This window comes from Lithobates pipiens, unplaced genomic scaffold (genome assembly GCF_037356315.1).
Source record: "Lithobates pipiens isolate NorthernLeopardFrog02 unplaced genomic scaffold, aLitPip1_a1.2 Scaffold_19, whole genome shotgun sequence".
NCBI classification, from domain to species: Eukaryota; Metazoa; Chordata; class Amphibia; order Anura; family Ranidae; genus Lithobates; species Lithobates pipiens.
This window is the reverse complement of record NW_027507764.1, coordinates 207,697,954-207,719,555: the sequence shown is the minus strand read 5'-3', so window position 1 is coordinate 207,719,555 and position 21,602 is coordinate 207,697,954. Positions and strand designations below refer to the sequence as shown.

The 21,602-nt window shown below is 46.1% G+C and overlaps 1 protein-coding gene across 2 annotated transcripts in view; it reads right to left on the bottom strand.

Annotated features, from left to right (window-relative positions):
- AOAH (acyloxyacyl hydrolase) overlaps positions 1-21,602 on the bottom strand; it is a 211,271-nt gene that overhangs the window by 72,288 nt on the left and 117,381 nt on the right. For both annotated transcript variants that reach the window (XM_077491659.1, XM_077491660.1), the window contains exons 7-8: positions 20,788-20,836; positions 11,039-11,109 (exon numbers count right to left, since the gene is read on the bottom strand). In XM_077491659.1, coding sequence (XP_077347785.1) covers positions 11,039-11,109; positions 20,788-20,836 — 120 coding nt within the window. The remainder of the gene's footprint in view (positions 1-11,038; positions 11,110-20,787; positions 20,837-21,602) is intronic.

Here is a 21,602-nt window from a genome sequence, read left to right as displayed (position 1 = left end):
ATTGTGGTGTCAGTAGGGAAATTTTGCCCCACTACTGTTGTCAGTGGAAGGAATATTGCCCCATTGTGGTGTCAGTAGGGAAATCATGCCCCACTACTGCTGTCAGTGGAAGGAATATTGCCCCATCGTGGTGTCAGTAGCGAAATTATGCCCCACTACTGTTGTCAGTGAAAGGAATGGTGCCACAATGTTGTTGTTAGTGGGAGGAATATTGTCTCATGTAGTGGAAGAAATAGGGGGGGGCAGGATAAAGGCAAGCAAACGACCAAAGCTTGCCCATGGACCGCAGTTTGGAGAGCACTGTATAGGATGAACAAGAATGCTTGGTAACTCTTTATCTAGCGGAGGTCACCAATACATTGCTCAATATTAAGCAACCGATTCTGCAATGCATGGAGTTCACTGTTTGTAGAGCATGTGCCAGTTTTCCAAAATGCATGTTATTGCACAGGAAGGTTCTTTAACATGCACCTGCAACCTGTCCTTTCTCTCTATAGCAAAAGGAACAGTCCCCACCCATGATGCACCCAAACATCAACTTATGGGGGAGACTTGAGGGAAATCAGGGTGAATCCAGGTATTGTATGAACCCAACAAGGAAAGACAGATATCTTTCTGACCAATATTCTCTTTATGACAGTCCTAGGTCACTAAACCATAAGTTTCAGCACAGAAATAATTTACTGATGCTGTTTTCATACAATGGAGAAAAAAATAGAAATGACTCTGAATCTTAGCTGGATGGATATATTTATCTAAATTTCTTTTCATTCAGTGAAATCTTAAATATAAATCCAATCTTTGTATGTACTGTACAGCTTTAAAGCACATCATTCACATTGTTTTGTCAGCTATACAAAGAGCTAAAATTGTTCAAATTCTCTTATGTTTTTGAATCATGCTGTTTATTTCTATGGAAAAACAAAGAACAAATCTTGTTTGGAGGATGCTTTATCCTCAGAACACAATGGCAGCTCAGAAGGTAAGATCCACTGTTACATAAAAGTATAGCAGATGTAGAACATAATAAGAACACAGGTTATACAGGTAAATGCTCATGTAAATTTTTAGTTAATCATGATTTTTCTTTATTTTCTTATTCTTTTATGTGTAGTTATTACTTGTAGTTATGCAATACTTTAGATGCCAGGATAAAGCTGGTATTTCTTCACATTTACATATAAAAAGTGGCTACTATAAATAATTAAAGGTTCGAACATGGCAAACATTAAAGTGATATTAAACCTGCAGTTTTAAGCACTTTCATCAGCTGATTTAATCATTGACTGAGTATCTAGCTTTTTCATCTTCTAATCCTTGACTATGTTCCAATTTAGGCTGGTGGTATGACTGCTGCCCCGGGTTTACTCTTTCAGGGTGGCACCTTTTTTTTGATGCATCCTATGGCGCTACCATTGCATGCAGAGAACAGAGTTGTGTCTCCCTACATTGCATGCATCAATAGAAATGCACAGCCCAGTAGCCTAAGATGAAAAGGTGCTCCACTACTCCCCCCCCCGCTTCTCCAAACTAACAGGCTGGCTCAAGACTGCACTGTCCACTGTAAACTATTTCCTGTGAAGACTGAATTATAAATTGCAAGTGCTAGGGTAAGACATTTAACAAATAGTTCGCTGAGAACATTTATTTTATTTTGCTCAATCTGTTAAGTTAAAAAACAAAAAACAAAGATGATTTAATACTACTTTAAAATTTGGCATTTTAGTTGATTCATGGGACACAGTCTATCTGCTGAATGCTCATCTAGATATCTGGCCAGCTAAATCCATTTTCTTCTGGCTGCGGAGACCTTGAATACAAGCCTGTAAGGTATACAACATATTTTTTTTCTGGTTTTCTGCACAACTTTCTGCTCACTGCAAAATGGATGTGTAAAGAGGTTGCAGTTCATGAAAAGCCTGATGATTCTGGTAAATTTGTAAGTTTCAGAAACCTGTGAACTTTTGCATCAAGGACCAGTGTAGATTAGTTATGCTATAGTCCAAAAATATTCAATATTACAGGTTTCCAAAGATGATTATCTAATAGTTATGTATCCATACCAATTTGTATAATGCCTACAAATTATTAACATTAAGAGCCTGGGCCGGTAACCCATTGATGGCGGGATGTAGATCATGAGCAGGGCTGTGCCGATGCCCCCCCCCCAGCCTCTGCTGCTCTCCTTCTAATTGCAGACCAGTGTGAGAGGCAAAACAGTGCAGTGCGGTGGCACGGGAGCTGCTTTGCACGTTAATCAGCAGGTGATAGATTGCTAGACGGTCCTAGCTACCAATCATCAGCTTGTTAACATGAAAAGTTAACTCTGGCAGCTCCTGCTCTCCATCCAGCACTGTGCTGGCTCTCACTCTGCTCTGATGTACAGCCATTGTAAGATAGGAGAGAGTTACCTAAAAATGGCTGTGTGTTGTGAAGGGGGCAAATGTCTCTACTTGTGGGGGCAGAGAACACTTCAGAGGAGAGGAAACAGCTATGGAGGGGCAAAGGACACTACTGTGGGGGGTGAGATGGCAGAGGACACTACAGTGGGATGGAGAGCAGGGTACATTACTGGGGGGGGGGGGGGGCATGATGTGAAATGGGGCAGAAGACACCACTGTGGGGGGGGGGGGAGACAGAGGATACTACTCTGGGGGAGAGGGATCTGAAACTGGCTGGTACAGGCTGGTTGTACCCAAGTTGATTGATCGATCGATCAACTTGGGTACAACCAGCCTGTTGGATTTTACATGCAATTATTGGTTATAGCCAAGTAGCAGTAATCAATCTGTTCTCCCAACGGGGATAGCCCCCCCCCTTTCCGCTGAGAAAACACAATGGCTCAACGGGAGGAATTCCCCAAACACTGAATGTGTGCGTCATTGTTGCTCTTTTTTTTTTAAATCAAGCCCCCAATAAAAAGACGGCATTAAATGCAACCTGTCCATAGATACATGGTTAGAATCTCAGCCCGTCCATTAGTTTATGGTCGGATTTAGAGAGGTCTGAGTGGAAAAGCATCAGTACGCTGCTCTTCCCAGTGAATAACTGTGAAGGGAGGGGGGGGGGGGGGGTGTCAGCACTGGTCTTACCATTGGAGAACAGGCAGGCTGTGCTGATTTTTTAATGGAAGGCCATAACTTTATATTAAAGCGGAGTTCCACCCAAAAATTTTACTTCCGCTTTTTGGAATCCAACCCCCCTTCGGTGTCACATTTGGCACCTTTCAGGGGGGAGGGGGGAGCAGATACCTGTATAATACAGGCATTTGGTCCCAATTCCGGGCATAGATAGCCGCAGTATCCGCGGCTATCTATGCCATATCCGGCACACACAGGTCCCAGAAGACAGCAAGGACCAGTGGGATTGTGCAGTGCGACTCGCGAATGTGCAGTAGGGAACCAGGCTGTGAAACCGCAAGGCTTCACTTCCTGATTCCCTTACCGAAGATGGCGGTACCTCCACCCGAGAGCCGAGGGACAGATCGGCTTTGGGTGCCGACATTGCGGGCGCCCTGGACAGGTAAGTGTCCATATTTTAAAAGTCAGATACAAACAAACCTAAGGATAAAACGGGGAAAGTCAGCAGCTGCAGCAAAAAAATAAATAATTTGGCGGAACTCCGCTTTAAGGATCTGGTAGGTTAAAGTATAAATTAACCCAGTCACTAAGATCTCAAATAAGCTTTAACATAAAAAAGCTTAACTATAGTGTGCCTGAGATTAGGCAGCTCTTCTTGCAATGTTCAATTTTTGACGAACAACCAATGTTGTAATCCCAGCATCTTACACTATTCTGGTTCAGGAGTTTGTACAGAAGAGCTTTTGGCAGAAGAGGCTTGCAAAGTTTCTTCTACCAGTAAGCTCCATCTCCTAATAACCTTTTCTTCATTTTAACAGTATACTTCAGATTTAGAAGTATTTTTTTTTATATATGTAAATCTGCACTTTTTATTAAAATAATACCTGATGATCCTGCCATGAAGTAACTTGTTTTAGTTCTGCTTTTCCTGTGCACATAGGTCATGGTGCATGCCGTCCTGTTTTCTGTCCTCTGTCCACTATCTGGTCTCCTTTCTGCCTGGCCTCTTTCTTTTTGCACACTCAAGCCCCCATTCCTCTTCCAGACCATTTGCTGTCAGAGGGGGACCTGGGAAATCTGAAACCAGGCAGACTTTTCCTTCAAACGTGGCTATTGAGAGGGGAAGACTGGAGAGCGTAGGATGTTCTTCACAGGTAATGGCAAACTCTGCTAAAGTCCACAAAGCTCTCCACTGATACCATCTATTTGAAGATCTGGGATAGACTTGTCACTTTTATGACAGGAAGGGACTTTATTACTACCTCTGTCAGCCATCTCAGCAACAACTAAAATCAAGTGGGTGGAGCTTCCACTAGTAATCTAGTTCCTCAGAGCTGTGCTCAAGATCTATCCCCCTGGAAGATGACCTTTCCTCAGTGGGATCTGTTTGTGCTGCTGGACTTTCTTTCAAAACAACTATTTGCTCCCACAGAGAAGTGTTCTCTGTGGTCTCTGTGGGGTTTTACCTATAAGGCAGTCTCTCTCGTGGCAGTGATCTCTGGGAGGAGGGTGTCAGAACTTCAGGCTCTTGGAGATTCAGAAAGCCATATTGTATTCTTCAGAGTGGAGCTTCGTCTGGTGGAGCAGTTTATTCCAAACATGGCCACATTGTTCCAGTTATCAGAGACTTGGGCCTTGCTTAATTTTCTGGCATTAGAGAGGGGTGCCTTACGTGAACTTGATGTTTCCAGAACTTTGAAGAAATATCTCTCAGCCACAGTTTTGTTGCAGGCATCAGAAAAGGTGTTCATCATACCAAGTGTCAGGAATAGAGAAGAATAGAGGGAAATAGGCTATCTCTAGAACCTTGGCCAGATTGATTTTGAAGCTTATCCAAAAGGCATATAGGGCTGTAGGAGTTGACCCACCAGTGGTGGTGATGGCACATTCAACAAGGGCAGTTGTGGCATCCTGGGCAAGTTATTTCAATGTTTCCATGGAGGCAACATGCAGGGCTGCATCTTGGTCACCACATAATACCTTCCTGAAGCATTACAAGGTGGATTCAGGGATCTTGTCTATGGTGGATTTTGGGAGGCAAGCTATCAAAGCACCCTTTTGTTTAACCACCTCAATACAGTGCAGTTACACCCCCTTCCTGACCAGACCAATTTTCAGCTTTCAGCACTCTCACAGTTTGACAATTACTCAGTCATCCAACACTGTATCCATATGAAACTTGCGTCCTTTTTTCCACACAAATAGAGCTTTCTTTTAGTGGTATTTAATCACTAGTGGGTTTTTTATTTTTTGTGCTATAAATAAAATAAAACGTAAATTTTGTGAAAAAAATTCCTTTTTCTTTGTTTCTGTCATAAATTTTTGCTAATTAGTAATTTTTCTTCATAAATTTTGGCCAAAATTTATACTGCTACATATCTTTGGTAAAAATAACCCACATTAGTATATATTATTTGATCTTTGTGAAAGTTATAGAGTCTACAAACTATGGTGCCAATCACTGAAAATTGATCACTTCTGATCATGCCTTCAGTACATCAGGTTTATCTCATTTCTTGAGACACTAACAAGTCAGGAAAGTACAAATACCCCCAAAATGACCCCTTTTTACAAAGTAGACATCCCAAGGTATTAAGTAAGTAGCATGGTGAGTTTTTTTAAGTTGTCATTTTTTCCCACAATTCTTTGCAAAATGAAGATTTTTTTTTTTTTTTTTTTTACTAAATTGTCATATTATCAGGTTATTTCTCACACACAACATATGCATACAAAAAATTACACCCCAAAATACATTCTGCTACTCTTTCCGAGTACGGCGATACCACATGTGTGAGACTTTTACACAGCCTGGCCACATACAGAGCACCAACATTGATGTAGTACCTTCAGACGTTCTACGAGCAAAAATGACGCATCTCATTTCTCAACCACCTATTACACGTTTGAAGGCCTGGAGTACCAGGACAATGGAATTTCCCATAAAATGACCCAATTTTGGAAAGCAAACACCCCAACGTATAATCTGTGAGGCATAATGAGTCTTTTGAATGGTCAATTTTTTTCCAGAAGTTTTTGGAATATGTGGAAAAAAATTAAAACGCATTTTTTTTTACACAAAATTGTCAATTTATAAGATATTTCTAACACATAGCATGTATATAGCAAAAATTACACCCCAAAATACATTCTGCTACTCCTCCCGAGTATGGCGATACTACATGTGTAGGACTTTTACACAGCCTGGCCACATAGAGAGGCCGAACATTTCATAGTTTCATAGTTTCATAGTTTCATAGTTAGTAAGGTTGAATAAAGACACCAGTCCATCTAGTTCAACCTGAGTGTCTACAATTGTCCCTATCCCTGTACATTGCACACTCACATCAGTCCCTACCCCCAAGGAGCCCATAATCCAAGGTCCCCATTCATATACTAGGGCCAATTTTGGACAGAAGCCAATTAACCTACCTGCATGTCTTTGGACTGTGGGAGGAAACCGGAGTACCCGGAGAAAACCCACGCAGGCACAGGGAGAACATACAAACTCCAGGCAGGTAGTGTCGTGGTTGGGATTCGAACCAGTGACCCTTCTTACTGCTAGGTGAGAGTGCTACCCACTACACCACTGTGCCGCCCTACATTGAAGTAGTACGTTCAGGCGTTCTAGGAGCATAAATGATACATCTCATTTCATTCCTACCCATCGCACTTTTGAAGGTCCTGGACCACCAGGACAGTGAAATTACCCACAAAATGATCCCATTTTGGAAAGCAAACACCCCAACGTATATTCTATGAGACATGGGCTGCAAATAGGTACTCGGGTACTCTGATGGCCTGGTGACAGGTACTCGGGTACTCTGATGGCCTGGTGACAGGTACTCGGGTACTCTGATGGCCTGGTGACAGGTACTCGGGTACTCTGATGGCCTGGTGACAGGTACTCGGGTACTCTGATGGCCTGGTGATAGGTACTCGGGTACTCTGATAGCCTGGTGACAGGTACTCGGGTACTCTGATGGCCTGGTGACAAGTACTCAGGTACTCTGATGGCCTGGTGACAGGTACTCTGATGGTTTGGTGACTGCTATTTGGGTACTCTGAAGGGCGGTGACAGGTACTCATATGGACTGTGACAGGTACTCGGGTACTCAGATGAACTGTGACAGGTACTCGGGTACACAGATGGACTGTGACAGGTACTCGGGTACACAGATGGGCTGTGACAGGTACTCGGGTACCCTGATGGACTGTGACAGGTACTTGGGTACCCTAATGGACTGTGACAGGTACTCGGTACTCTAATGGACTGTGACAGGTACTCGGTACTCTAATGGACTGTGACAGGTACTCGGTACTCTAATGGACTGTGACAGGTACTCGGGTACCCTAATGGACTGTGACAGGTACTCGGTACTCTAATGGACTGTGACAGGTACTCTGTACCCTAATGGACTGTGACAGGTACTCGGGTACCCTGATGGACTGTGACAGGTACTCGGGTACTCAGATGGGCTGTGACAGGTACTCGGGTACCCTGATGGACTGTGACAGGTACTCGGTACTCTAATGGACTGTGACAGGTACTCGGTACTCTAATGGACTGTGACAGGTACTCGGGTACCCTGATGGACTGTGACAGGTACTCGGGTACTCAGATGGGCTGTGACAGATACTCGGGTACCCTGATGGACTGTGACAGGTACTCGGTACTCTAATGGACTGTGACAGGTACTCGGTACTCTAATGGACTGTGACAGGTACTCGGGCACCCTGATGGACTGTGACAGGTACTCGGGTACTCAGATGGGCTGTGACAGATACTCGGGTACCCTGATGGACTGTGACAGGTACTCGGTACTCTAATGGACTGTGACAGGTACTCGGTACTCTAATGGACTGTGACAGGTACTCGGGTACCCTGATGGGCCGTGACAGGTACTCGGGTACCCTGATGGGCCGTGACAGGTACTCGGGTACCCTGATGGGCCGTGACAGGTACTCGGGTACCCTGATGGGCCGTGACAGGTACTCGGGTGTGCCGTGACAGGTACTCGGGTACTCTGGTGTGCCGTGACAGGTACTCGGGTACTCTGATGTGCCGTGACAGGTACTCGGGTACTCTGATGTGCCATGACAGGTACTCGGGTACTCTGATGGGCTGGGACAGGTACTCGGGTACTCTGATGGGCTGGGACAGGTACTCGGGTACTCTGATGGGCTGTGACAGGTACTCGGGTACTCTGATGGGCTGTGACAGGTACTCGGGTAATCTGATGGGCTGTGACAGGTACTCAAATACTCTGATGGACTGTGACAGGTACTCAAATACTCTGATGGACTGTGACAGGTACTCTGATGGACTGTGATTGACAGGTACTATGAGGGGTGGTGACAGGTCCTCTTTATTGGGGGGGGGGGGGCAGGCAGGCAATCAGTGTGATTGGTGTACACTAGGCGGTAACGAGATGTTACCGAAATCTCCTCCTCACACACGATCGGTGTGGGAGGAGGACAACAACCCGGTAACATCTCGTTACCGCGGTTTGTTTACATTTTAGTGATCGGCTGTGAAAGGATCACAGCTGATCACGTGGGTAAACAGCCGGCCAATGGCTGTTTACTAGCGTCGGTGACGAGCAGTGTTCCCGGGGAACACGCCGCCACCGACGTGCATGCGCAGCGCGCTCACGATCGCGCGCATGCGCCGTGCACAGTTGGGGTGTGACCATCTGTGATCGCCCATGACTTCATCACGGCCGATCACGTGGTAAACAGCCATAACGAATGGCTGTTCACCCCCTTCGGTGGTGAGCGGTGTCTCCGTGACACGCCGCCACCGAAGAAACAGGGATGCGCGCGCACGATCGCGCGCATTCCCTGTTTAAACGGGAGGCCGTCATATGACGGCCTCCCGCCACAATAGGTGCGCCGCCTGGCCGTCATTTGACAGTCGGCGGTCGGCATCTAGTTAAAGAAGTCTATACTGATTTTAATTAATACACTGTGTTTTTACTTTCTCCATCAGCTCAGCCCCCCATAGTTATTACCTTTTGTATCACTTGACCCTCCCTTTTAGATTGTAAGCTCTAACGAGCAGGGCCCTCTAATTAGTCTTGTACCAAATTGTATTGTAACTGTATGTCTGCCTTCATTTAGTAAAGCGCTGTGCAAACTGTTGGCACTATATAAATCCTGTATAATAATAATATTAACTTTTTTTTTTATATTCCTCACTTCTATTTTTAATACTATGGCATGAGCATTTATACATAAATAGAAGGTATGATGGCAATTAAACATTGTATGTTTAGTATCATTTTAAATTTGCACGCAGGATATTTACTTAAAGAGGAACTTCACCCAAAAGGGGAAGTTCCACTTTAACCACTTTCAGACCGGACCAATTTGCTGGTCAAAGACCAGACCACTTTTTGCGTTTCGGCACTGCGTCGCTTTAATTGACGATTGCGCGGTCGTGCGACGTGGCTCCCAAACAAAATTGACGTCCTTTTTTTCCCACAAATAGAGCTTTCTTTTGGTGGTATTTGATTACCCCTGCGGTTTTTATTTTTTGCGCTATAAACAAAAATAGAGCGACAATTTTGAAAAAAACGCATTATTTTTTACTTTTTGTTATAATAAATTTCCCCCAAAAATATATAAAAAAACATTTTTTTCCCTCAGTTTAGGCCGATACGTATTCTTCTACATATTTTTGGTAAAAAAAATCGCAATAAGCGATTATTGATTGGTTTCCGCAAAAGTTATAGCGTTTACAAAATAGGGATAGTTTTATAGCATTTTTATTAATAATTTTTTATTATTATTTTTTTTACTAGTAATGGCGGCGATCTGCGATTTTTATTGTGACTGCGACATTGTCGGGGACCCATCGGACATTTTTGACACATTTTTGGGACCATTGTTATTTATACAGTAATCACTGCTATATAAATGCAGTGATTCCTGTGTAAATGACACTGGCAGTGAAAGGGTTAACCAGTGGGTGGCAGTGTAGGGGTTAAGTGTTCCTAGGGGTGTGTTACTAACTGTGGGGGGGTTGGGCTTTCATTTAGTGTACACTGATCTCTGCTCCAATCACATGGAGCAGAGATCAGCGTCACTAGTTGCTAGGCAGAATGGAAAAATGTTGTTTACACAGCATTTCCTCCATTCGGCCGCTCCGTGAGACGATCGCGGGGATGCCCGCGGCGATCGAGTCCGCGGGTCCCGCGACCGGACTCACGGGGGTCCCGACCAGCGCGGGAGCGCGCCGCTGGCGGCTCGCTCCCGATGGCAGGGCGGCATCGAATATTGGACGTACCTGTACGCCAATATGCCTGCCCGTGCCATTCTGTCGACGTACATCGTCGTGCGCTGGTCGGGAAGTGGTTAAGCTCTTCTCCTCACCCCACCACCACATTTGACATGTCATTTTTATGGTGGGAGAGCGGGTACCTAGTTTTGACAGGTACCCGGTACCAGTTCTTCTCTCCCCCTCCCTCGTCACGGTCTTCTGGAACATGTCACAGATCCCAGAAGGCTGATTCACCAAGCTGCATGCGCAGTGGGCAACTGGCTGTGAAGGCACAAGTAGCACAGCCAGCTGCCCACAGTTAAAATGCCTGTGCTGGGAACTCGATGGCTAGTGAAGAACTAGCCTGGGTGAGGATGGTGATAGATCCCTTGACAGGTTATTAAAAGTCAGTAGCTTCATGATTTGTAGCTTCTGACTTTTATTTTATTTTTTTCCAGAGTGAAGGACCTCTTTAAAATACATTTTTGTAATAAAAAAGCAAAATAAAAGAAACAATTTCTGCATTAAAATAAGCAAGGGCCCATTCACTCAATGTGGTGCATTTTTGCAGTTTTGCAGTTGCATATTTTCATAAACCGTGGCACACGGTTTATGAAAATATGTACCTGCACCATTTTTCAGCTGCGGAAAAGAAGAGGAGAGGAGTTTTCAGGTACATCAATGAAGATAAACTCACCTTCTGCCGGGATAAACAGATTTGTCTATGTCACTGCAATCTTTACCCCTCCAGTGATATCCTCGTAAAGACTGCAGAGAAGAAAAGCACCCTCTTATCAGTTACAATTTAATCACATTCGATCTATTTCCTAGGTTCTTTTAATCTATCTAGTAAAGTGTATTTGTTAAGGCTAAACTGGATTATTGTATATTTAAACAGGCAACTGTATTTGACTTGTATCAGCCTCTTGGAATTCTCTGTATAGCAGAGTTTAGACTGGGAATTGGAGAAGCAACACAAAGAGCCAATCAATTGCTTACTAGTGAACATTCTGATAGGGGGAGATGACAGGGAGGCTGTGGGCAGGGACAAGACCAAATTTCATTACTTAACTGCAGTAAAGAAAACCAGGTCTCTGACCTGGCTGTGCTGTGTAGATATCAGAAATGAATGAACTGGAATGCAAACCCTTTGACAGATCATCCATTTTCATGTATATTTTTTCTGTTTATGTAAGTTATTGTCTAGATTATACATTTAAAGTTTGGTGTTTTTCTTTTTTTTTTGTAAATTTGTTTTTATTAATAGTTTTTCAACACAAACAACACATACAAACACATGACCCAGAACCCCCCCCCCCCCCCTCCCACCCATACTCCTGTGCAGCCCCCCAGTCAAAAACAAATCACAGAACATATTCAGCAGCCGTATCCCACAGATAAAAACTAGCTCCCCAAAAAGTAATGATGCACCCTGACTCCGAATGCACAACAGAAAGACCCATAGAGCTCATAGCATCAATCTGCCCCGTGCACACATTGGCTATCCAGGAATCCTCTCCCCGCTCAGCAAACAAATTCAAAGTATCTTTGGCGGCTAGCCAGCCCTGCCACACTTTCTCAAATTTCTTGGAGCATCCCCTACTTAGGTACGTGGCCTTGTAAAGTGGAAGTGCTTTGTTAATCAGGCTTTTCCAATATGACACAGTAGGTGGTTCATGTTTTTTCCAATATAACAGGATGGCTTTACGCGCATAGAACAAAGACAGAGATATCATAGTCCTTTGTGCCCTTCTAGGAGCCAACTCCTCCACCAGCCCCAGCAAACAAACCGCGACCGTAAGAGGAATCGGCACCAAGAGGACTGTTTGTATGTGTCCGTCACTCCCCTCCAAAAGTCTCTAATCTGTGGGCAGTGCCAAAATATATGATCAAAGCCAGCTCTGTCCTCCGTACACCGCCAGCACCCCGCCGCACCCGTGCCATACATTCCAGCTAGCCTTGCAGGTGTGCAGTGTACCCTGTATAGAATTTTAAATTGAATAAGCCTATCTCTGGCTGACACCAGAGTCTGGAAAGGATAGGCCCACATGTCGTCCCAGTCCTCCCCCCCAAAGTCCGTCACCAAAGCACTCTATGTGTCCTTACATTTTTGTACCACACTGGGTCTGTCAACGAACAGCTCTTTGTAGACCGTGGACAAGGGCTTCAAAAGATCCCCCGTCCGCAGCACACTCTCCAGGGGAGACACACCCAGCTCCAAAGCATCAGAACCGAACTGAGTGAGGAAGGCGTGTCTCAACTGGAGGTAGCGAAAAAAATACCAGTTCGGTAGATTGTATTTCGTTTTCAGTTGGTCAAAGGTGTATAGCCTTGCCCCCCCCCACTATGTGCATGAGTTGTTTGATGCCAACCCTGGCCCATATCACTGGGCCAGGAATCGCACCAAAATGTGGCAGTCTGGGATTAAACCAGAGAGGAGTGTCTGGCGACCAGCACCCCCCTCTGTTCTTCATCAAGACCTGCGCCCTGTCCCAAGCTTGCACCGTTACTCGCATAGAGACCGTCAGGGAAGGAGAGGCCCCTGGACCCCTATACACCAGGTAGGATAGACTCTCATACGAGCCCATAAGGGCTGCCTCTAGCACCGTGGCGGAGTCCCCATCATCCCTTGTTAACCATCGCCTGACGACCACCATCTGTCCAGCTATAAAATACTTAAAAAGATCCGGTAATGCCAAGCCACCTTGACCCCAGGGCTCCTGTAAAACACGGAGACTTATCCTGGGATGCGCAGCGGCCCACAAAAACGAACTGAACAGACTGTTCACCTTTCTGGAAAAGGAGCAGGGAATCCAAACTGGCGTGTTTCGCAAAAAGTATAAAAACACTGGTAAAACTTTAATTTTTAGTAGGTTAACCCTACCAATCAGGGACAGCGGCAAATGTTTCCATGCATCCAGTTGTACCTTCACCTTGGCCAGTAATGGAAGAAGATTGAGAGACATATAGTCACCTATTCTTGGGGACACCCTCACACCCAAGTACCTGAACTCCTGCACCCATGCAATGGGAACCTTATCGGTCGCCAAAGCACGAGCCCCCCCGTCAATAGCCATAACGTTTGACTTTTCCCAATTGACCCGAAGCCCGGAGTATGTGGCAAAGGTGTCAAGCACCTTAAACACAGCCTCCAAGGAAGGCCCTGTGTCCTGCAAAAATAGAAGCATGTCATCCGCATTAAACGCTAAACATTCCTTGATACCCCCTATCTCCAAAGCTCCAACCTCAGGGGACCTCGGCAGAGCTATAGCCAGGAGATCTATCGCTAACGCAAATAAGGATAGAGACAGCGGGCACCCTTGACGCGTGCCCCTGCCCACTTTAAACTGAGAGGAGATTAAGGCACCTATTTTAATAACCGCCTGCGGATTGCTATATAGTAGAGATATCCAAGTTACAAAAACCTCCCCAAAACCCATGTGCCGCAGAACTGCTAGCATATACTGCCAGTCTACAGAATCTAAGGCCTTAGCCATGTCGAGGGAGACCACTACTCTCGCGCCCGTCCTGTCATGTTCGACCTGCAGATGAGTAAACAGCCTGCGCAAGTTGGTATCCGTAGACTTCTGCGGAATAAAACCCGTCTGATCTATGTCCACCAAGCTAGTGATGACTTGGGAAAGTCTGGTAGCCAAAATTTTGGTTAAGATTTTCAAATCTTGATTCAGCAGTGCTATTGGCCTGTAAGATGAACATGACAGGGGATCCTTGCCCGGCTTTGGCAGCAGAATAACCTGCGCCTCTAATAGGGAGTCAGGAAGACACTTGTGTTCAATACAGTAGTGAAAGAGACACTTTAGCCTAGGTACCATGTCCTCTAAATGTGCCCTATACCATTCAACACAGAAGCCATCAGGACCCGGAGACTTATGTGGAGGGAAGGACTTAATGGCCCTCTCAATGTCCTCTTCAGTTATATCAGCGTCCAACATGTCCCTGCCCCCCACAGACAGCACCGGGACATCCAGGGACGCCAACAACCCATCTAATTCTAGTGAACTGTAAGCCGGGAGGGGAGCATACAGGGTTCTGTAGTATTCCACAAAAGTGTCCAAGATAGCCACAGGATCTGTGAGAATGTCCCCCCGATCGTCTTTAATGCAAGGTATGTTAGTCTGAACTCTCTGTTCTGCTACCAACATAGCAAGCAACTTGCCATTTTTGTCCCCTTGCTCAAAAAGGGATTCAGCCAGCTTTGTCCTAGACGTGTGAGCTAATTCGGTATAGTGGAGTGCCAAAACATGCCTCGCCTTCAGAAGTTCACCATACGTGACATCCGAATGGCTATTAGCATGTGCCAGAGCACACACCCTCTCCCTGTCCTGCAATTCCTGCTCTTTCTGATTATGAGACCTGCGTGCCTGCTTAATAGCCGAAATATAGTGACCGCGCATGCAAGCTTTAAACGCATCCCACACCACGGTTGGGGCGGCAGTTCCTACATTATCCTCCCAATAATTACCAAAGTGTGGCGCAACCTGAGTGGACACCTCTTCTACCTCCAGCCAGCCAGGGTTGAGCCTCCAGCCCCCCCCCCCAGAGACCAATATGTATTGACAGTGGCGTATGATCAGACAAACCACCTGCTAAATATGTAGCTCCGCCCACCAGCTGCAACATTGATGCATTTGCGAACGCCAAGTCAATCCTCGAGAAGGATCTATGCGTTTTGGAAAGATGAGAGTAACCTCTAGTAGTAGGAACCCTTCCACCGCCACAATTCTGTCAGGGAAGCCGTAGCCGCCCAGGCAGAAAGGTCAGCCGATGCCACTCTAGATGCATTAGAGGAGTCCAGAGCGGTAGAGCGTATGGCATTAAAATCCCCAGCAATAAGGAGAGGGAGGTGCATGTAGGGCGCCAATTTACCCAAAAGATCATACAAAATCTGAGTCTGGAAAGGGGGCGGAATATAAACATTAACCAAGACCACCTTGTATGCGCTAATATCGGCAACTACAATCAGATACCTTCCTCCTGGGTCCGAGATCACACGATGTACGGTGCAGGGTACCGCCTTACTGATTAAAATTGACACTCCCCTGGAGTAAGTAGAGTATGTTGCATGTATCGCCAGTTGTATCCAGGCTCTGCATAAGGCCAGCACCCTGCTCCCATCCAGATGCGTCTCCTGCAGGAACACTACATGAAGACTAAGCGGTTTTAAGAAATGAAACATTAAAGCCCTACAGAATTTGTCATTTAGTCCTTGGACATTCCAGGAGACCACATTAATCATTTGTCCCGCCATCATCCCCCATTAAACCTGTCCGGCAGGAGACATAATACATAAAGTAACAGAAAGAAATACAGTTGACCCTGTGTGACATACGTGTAACCAAGCATATGAAAAAAAAAACTGACTTGGAGGGCTGCACTTACTAAAAACCCCACCCCCTGACCCCCATAAACTCCCTGCTGCTGTGTAGCAAACCAAAAAAAACGGTACACGCAGCTTGTCCCCAAACCGTGTCCTAAAACAGTCCTTGAGGGCATGACCATCATGAGGCCAAAAGGACCAGAAGACACAAAAAGAAAAAAGTTGACACCCCCCTAAAAAACAATAAAGAAGGTATCAAAGTGTCACCAAAATGAACTGTCATAAACACGGTGTCCGGTTTCCCGGAGCTCCCAACTCCGCTTCAGGACCCTTTGCTGCCACATCCGGACCTCATATGCCCCCCTCAGTGCCCAGGATTCGATGTGTCCAAGAGGAGAGCCAAACAGATACTGAGAGGAAGGGGCACTGCTCTGAACTATCTATTCATAGAAATGTACTTGTGAGGAGGGGGCAGCAACCTTCGAATTTCCCCCCCCCCACCCCAAGCCTGAGGGAGCAAACTTCCATGGCAGGGAAACCCTATGGTAGCACAACGGGTAACTCAACCCCCAAGGAGCAGACCGGCCAAACTCTTGAAGGGGGCCATAGCAAAAGGCAAAAAAGGCAAAAAGGAAAAAAAAAGAAAAAAAAAAAGAAGAACCAATCCCGCTGTGTAGTAATTAGACCATGCCCGGCCTCGCCTATCTCAGCGACTGGAGCCAGGCATCTGCTTCAGCAGGGGTATCAAAAAACTTCACCGAACCTCCGTGTTGTACCCGCAGCCGACTAGGATAGAGCATGGAGTATTTCAAATCTTTTTCTCGCAGCCTTCTTCTGATGTCCATAAAGGTCTTGCGTCGTCTCTGCAAGTCAGCCGAAAAATCAGGATACAGATGCACCACCGTGTTCTCAAAAGGCAGGGTCTGGTGTTTGCGCGCCTCGCGCAGAATACAATCCCGGTCCCTAAAATTGAGGAATCGTACCAGGAATGGCCTAGGTTGAGCCCCAGGTGGACCTCGGCCAGTGGATACCCTGTGAGCCCTTTCCACCACATATGTTGGGGAGACCTCGGTTAAATGAAGAAGTGATTTGAAGAAGCCCTCTGCAAACTCAGCAGGGCGCTCCCCCTCAGCTCCCTCCGGGAGGCCCAGAACCCTAACATTGTTCCTCCGCATGCGATTTTCTGCGTCGTCGGCTTTCGCCACTAAATTATGAACAGTGCACTGCAAAGCATGAATGGCTTCATCGTGGCGTCCTCCGTTGCCGAGACTCGTGATTCGGTTTCAGAAAGTCTGCCCCTAAATTTGTCCAAATCAGCTCTTATGAGATTGCATTCTTCCGCCAAATGGTCTATGCGGACCAGCAATGATGTTCTGCTTTGCTCAATTGCCGCAAGAATAACAGTGGTATCATTGGCTTGAGGGGTAGCAGGCACGGACGGAGCGGCCGCCTGCGGTGCCACCTGTTCCATATCTGCCATCAGCGCCTTGAATTGGTTCAAAAAATCACTAGGGCTCTGTGCAGGCTGCGGTGGTGCCTTTTTAGCAGCAGACTTGCCTTTGGAGGGCATGGAGGAGTAGGCAGACACACTGAGAGTATGTAGGGTGGTATACAGGCAGTGAGGTGCGCCCCTTTAAAAAATAGAGCAGCCACAGAGCGATCAAACAAACAGTCAGGATGAGGTACAGTGCAGCGCTATAAGTTTCTTAGTGTCCAAGTTCAGGAGGAGGATTCAGCAGAAACAGACACAGTCCAGCAGGTTGCATAAAGAACAGGATATGTCCCTTTAAGAAAGTCCAGCCAAAGACCAGTATGTGAGAGCAAACAGTGCTGACAAGAGCTGACACAGACCACAACCTCACTCCCACAGTCCCAGTCCTGGGGCACCCTGCAGCTGATTCCAAACTCTAAGGCTCACCTCCCTTCCTGCCTGGATTTCGGCCTCCACGCGCTCCAGGAGAGCTGCAGCCCCCGCTGCCACGCGGCCGGCCGCCTCAGCACGATCCGGACGCAGCTGCGTCAATTGCGGTGAGGGGTCCGGCCACAGCCCCCCAGTGCTCTTCCGCATGGATCCACTCCCTCTCGGCCCGCTCGTAGATGCGCTCCGCGAGCGCGGCACTCCACCGCGGCCGTCCCGGAGGCTTCACAGGCCTCAAAGATGGCGGCCGGTCTCCACCAGGCAGCTAGGCCGCAGCCGACCGGAGCTACAAAACACCGCCGAGCTCCAAAATAACCAGCCCAGCCAGTTCCGCGGATGGCCTGTAGTGCGGGGGGGGAGTCCAGCAGCGTCCCCGGGTCCGTTAGCAGAGAGAATGGAGTAGGATTTAGCAAGGATTCCTGGAGCTCATTCACTGTGCGTCCTCCCTGGTTCACATCCGGCCACGCCCCCCCAAAGTTTGGTGTTTTTCAAAGAATAATTTTTCTGTACCATCGCTCCTAAATCTCCCCTGCCGAACCGCTGGCAAAGTGCTGCTACAGCGATGCTTTGCGCGTGCTTTTAACCCTTTTTTGCCCACTAGCAGGTGTTAAAAGTGCCCCGCTAGTGGCCGAAAATGGCCGCTAAAATTACAGTAAAGCGCTGCTATTACCGCCGACGCGGCTCAGTGTGAAATGAGCTTACTGCAGTGTTTTTTACAATCTCTTCAAAACTTTCGTTATTATATTAAATATATAGATTTGAGCGAGCCAAGCTAGAGGGAACTCTCAGAGCTTAAATACAGTCTCCCTTAACAGCTGGTGAAATGCTCAAGTAGCACACTGTTTAAAATGTGTTAGCAGTTCCGTATGTTTGCATTGTGCACTTTAATCAAATTATTTAAAATAATTATGATGCAGAAATGTTTTGTCCATAAAGTTTCAATTATTTCTTAAAGCGGAACTTTACCCATAACAAGTTAGCAATGAGCATACATTCCACATTAATAATTATGCTACCAAAATCAGTGTGAGCTGTACATTTCCTCCAGCATTGCTCCTGTTTCTTTTTGTCTGAGGCTGCCATTTTGCTGAAGCCTAGAGCAGTCACTTCCTTATTGAAAACTCTCCCCTTTTCCTTATGCAGCGTACATGCCGCGACCGAACTTTCCGGCACACTAGGTCCGACGGTCTTCCCGATGGACTTTTGGCAGAGTTCCAATGGACTTCTTTCTGAACGAACGGACTTGGCCACACAGGAACGGACTAAGTCCATTTGAAAGTCTGTTAGTTTTGAACGTGATGACGTAAACGGGAGTAAACAAGGAAGTTCAACAGCCAGTAGCCAATAGCTGCCCTTGCATCATATTTGGTCCGTCAGACTAGCACACAGACAAACGGTTTCCCTGATTTTAGTCCGTCGGAATTGAGTCCGCCGGATAGATTTGAAACATGTTCTATTTCTAGGTCCGTCGTATTTTTTTTTTAAAACGATCGGACTAGCCCACACACGATCGGATTGTCCGATGGACTGATCCCATCGGACCTAGTCTGCCAGAAAATCCGATCGTGTGCACGCGACATAAGTCTCAAAAACTAGAGGTCACTTTCTGCAATTAAAGTATGTGCATTTCCAGCCTTGATCTTTTGTCTTGACACAGCTGGAGGGCAAGACTACAGTAGCTGACAGTGCTCAGGCTCATATCGCTGACACTGTGGACACAGAAAGAGGAGAATAGCAAGCAGGTAAGAGAAGACCCTATCCTTTTAAGTTTATCTCTTTTGTATCTCCCTGGAAGCAGAGTTTGTTCACCTCTCCTGCTTTTCTTTTCTCAATAATCTATGTGCCCTCGGCACAGTCTATGTCATTCCTGTTGCTCCCCCCAACATCAGTAAATCTGGAGGCTGTCAGCAAATCAGCCTCTAGTGGCTCACTGATTGTTGGCACAGTGTCGAGAATACAAGACAATTGAGGTTTTGCAGAGCAGTGAGGCAGTGCATCGCTGGATTTTAAACAGTATAGGCACTTATTTTTAATGTTTTACATACATTAGTTATACCTGAAAAAGGGGGACAGGATGAATCTAGCAGAACCTAATTTTCTGATTTAAGTTAACATCTGTTTGGTTAGAAGAAAAGTACAGTTTAACCACTTAAGCCCCGGACCATTTGGCTGGCCAAAGACCAGAGCGTTTCCTGAGATTCAGCACTGCGTCGTTTTAACTGACAATTGCGAGGTTGTGGGTTGGTGCTCCCCTTTTTTTCCCACAAATAGAGCTTTCTTTTGGTGGTATTTGATCACCTTTTCGGGTTTTATTTTTTGCGCTATAAATAAAAAAATTGTGCCAATTTTGAAAAAAATTCATTATTTTTAACTTTTTGCTATAATAAATATCCCCCGAAAATATAGAAAAAAAAATTTTTTCCTCAGTTTAGGCCGATATGTATTTTTCCACATGTTTTTGGTAGAAAAAAAATCACAATAAGTGATTATTGATTGGTTTTCGCAAAAGTTATAGCGTTTACAAAATAGGGATAGTTTTATGGCATTTTTGTTAATAATTTTTTTTATTAGTAATGGTGGCGATCAGTGATTTTTATCGGGACTGCGACATTATGGCAGACAGTTCTGACACTTTTGGTGTGATTTTGGGACCATTCACATTTATACAGCGATCAGTGCAATTAAAAATGCATTGATCACTTTGTAAATGTGACTGGCAGTTAAGGGGTTAACCACTAGGTGGCACTGTAGGATTTAAGTCTGTCCTAGGGAGTGATTCTTAATGTGGGCGGGGGGGGGGGGGGGGCTGTGTGTGACACAACACTGATCACCGCTCCCGATTACAGGGAGCGGTGATCAGTGACAGTGTCACTAGGCAGAATGGGGAAATGGTTGTTTACATTAGCATTTCCCCGTTCTTCCTCTCCGTGAGAGGATCGCAGGTATCCCCGTTGACTCGATGACCCGCAATTGCACTCACAAAGCCCCCATCAGCGTGTGCACGCGTCCGCAACCCGCCTCTTAAAGGGCAATGTACAGGTCCGTGATTCTGCCTGTACCTGCCCTTCTGCCGCAGTATATCTGTGTGAGGCGGTCGGGAAGCGGATATTTTCAACTGACATAAGAGGAGGTCAGCTCCTTTAAATATGGAGAATACAATGAAAATACATTTTATGTTTATTCAACTTACTGGAAAGATACTGAAGTTATCATGATCAAGATCTTCTGCTGGCTCTGACCTAGGATATTAGAAAAAATCATCACTATCATTAAAACATTAGAATACATTTACTGTAGTACAGTATCTCACAAAAGCGGGTACACCCCTCACATTTTTGTGAATATTTTATTATGTCTTTTCATGTTTGCTACAATGTAAAGTAGTGAGTGTACAGCTTGTATAACAGTGTAAATTTGCTGTACCCTCAAAATAACTCAACACACATCCATTCATGTCTAAACAACCGGCAACAAGAGTGCACCCCTAAGTGAAATTTCCAAATTGGGCCAAAAGTGTCAATATTTTCTGTGGCCACCATTATTTCCAGTACTGTCTTAAAGCGGGAGTCCGCTGGGAGTGCGCGTTTTTTTTTTTTTAAAAGCCAGCAGCTACAAATACTGCAGCTGCTGACTTTTAAAATAGTGACACTTACCTGTCCAGCGCGCCCGCGATGTCGGCACCCGAAGCCGATCTCTCGATCGTCTCTCGGGTGCTTCCGCCGCCATCTTGGGTATGGGAATCAGGAAGTGGAGCCTTGCGGCTTCATTTCCCGGTTCCCTACTGCGCATGCGCGAGTCGCGCTACGCAATGAGGATGGACCCGCTGCCTCTGGGATCTGTGTGTTTCCCAGCAGGCAGCGGGGGACTTTCGGAAAGGGGCGTAATCTACGCCCCTTTCCGCAGAGAGCTATCCAGGAAGTGGGTGCAGATACCTGTACTGTACAGGTACCTGCACCCCCCTCCCCCCTGAAAGGTGCCAATTGTGGCGCTGGAGGGGGGGGGGGA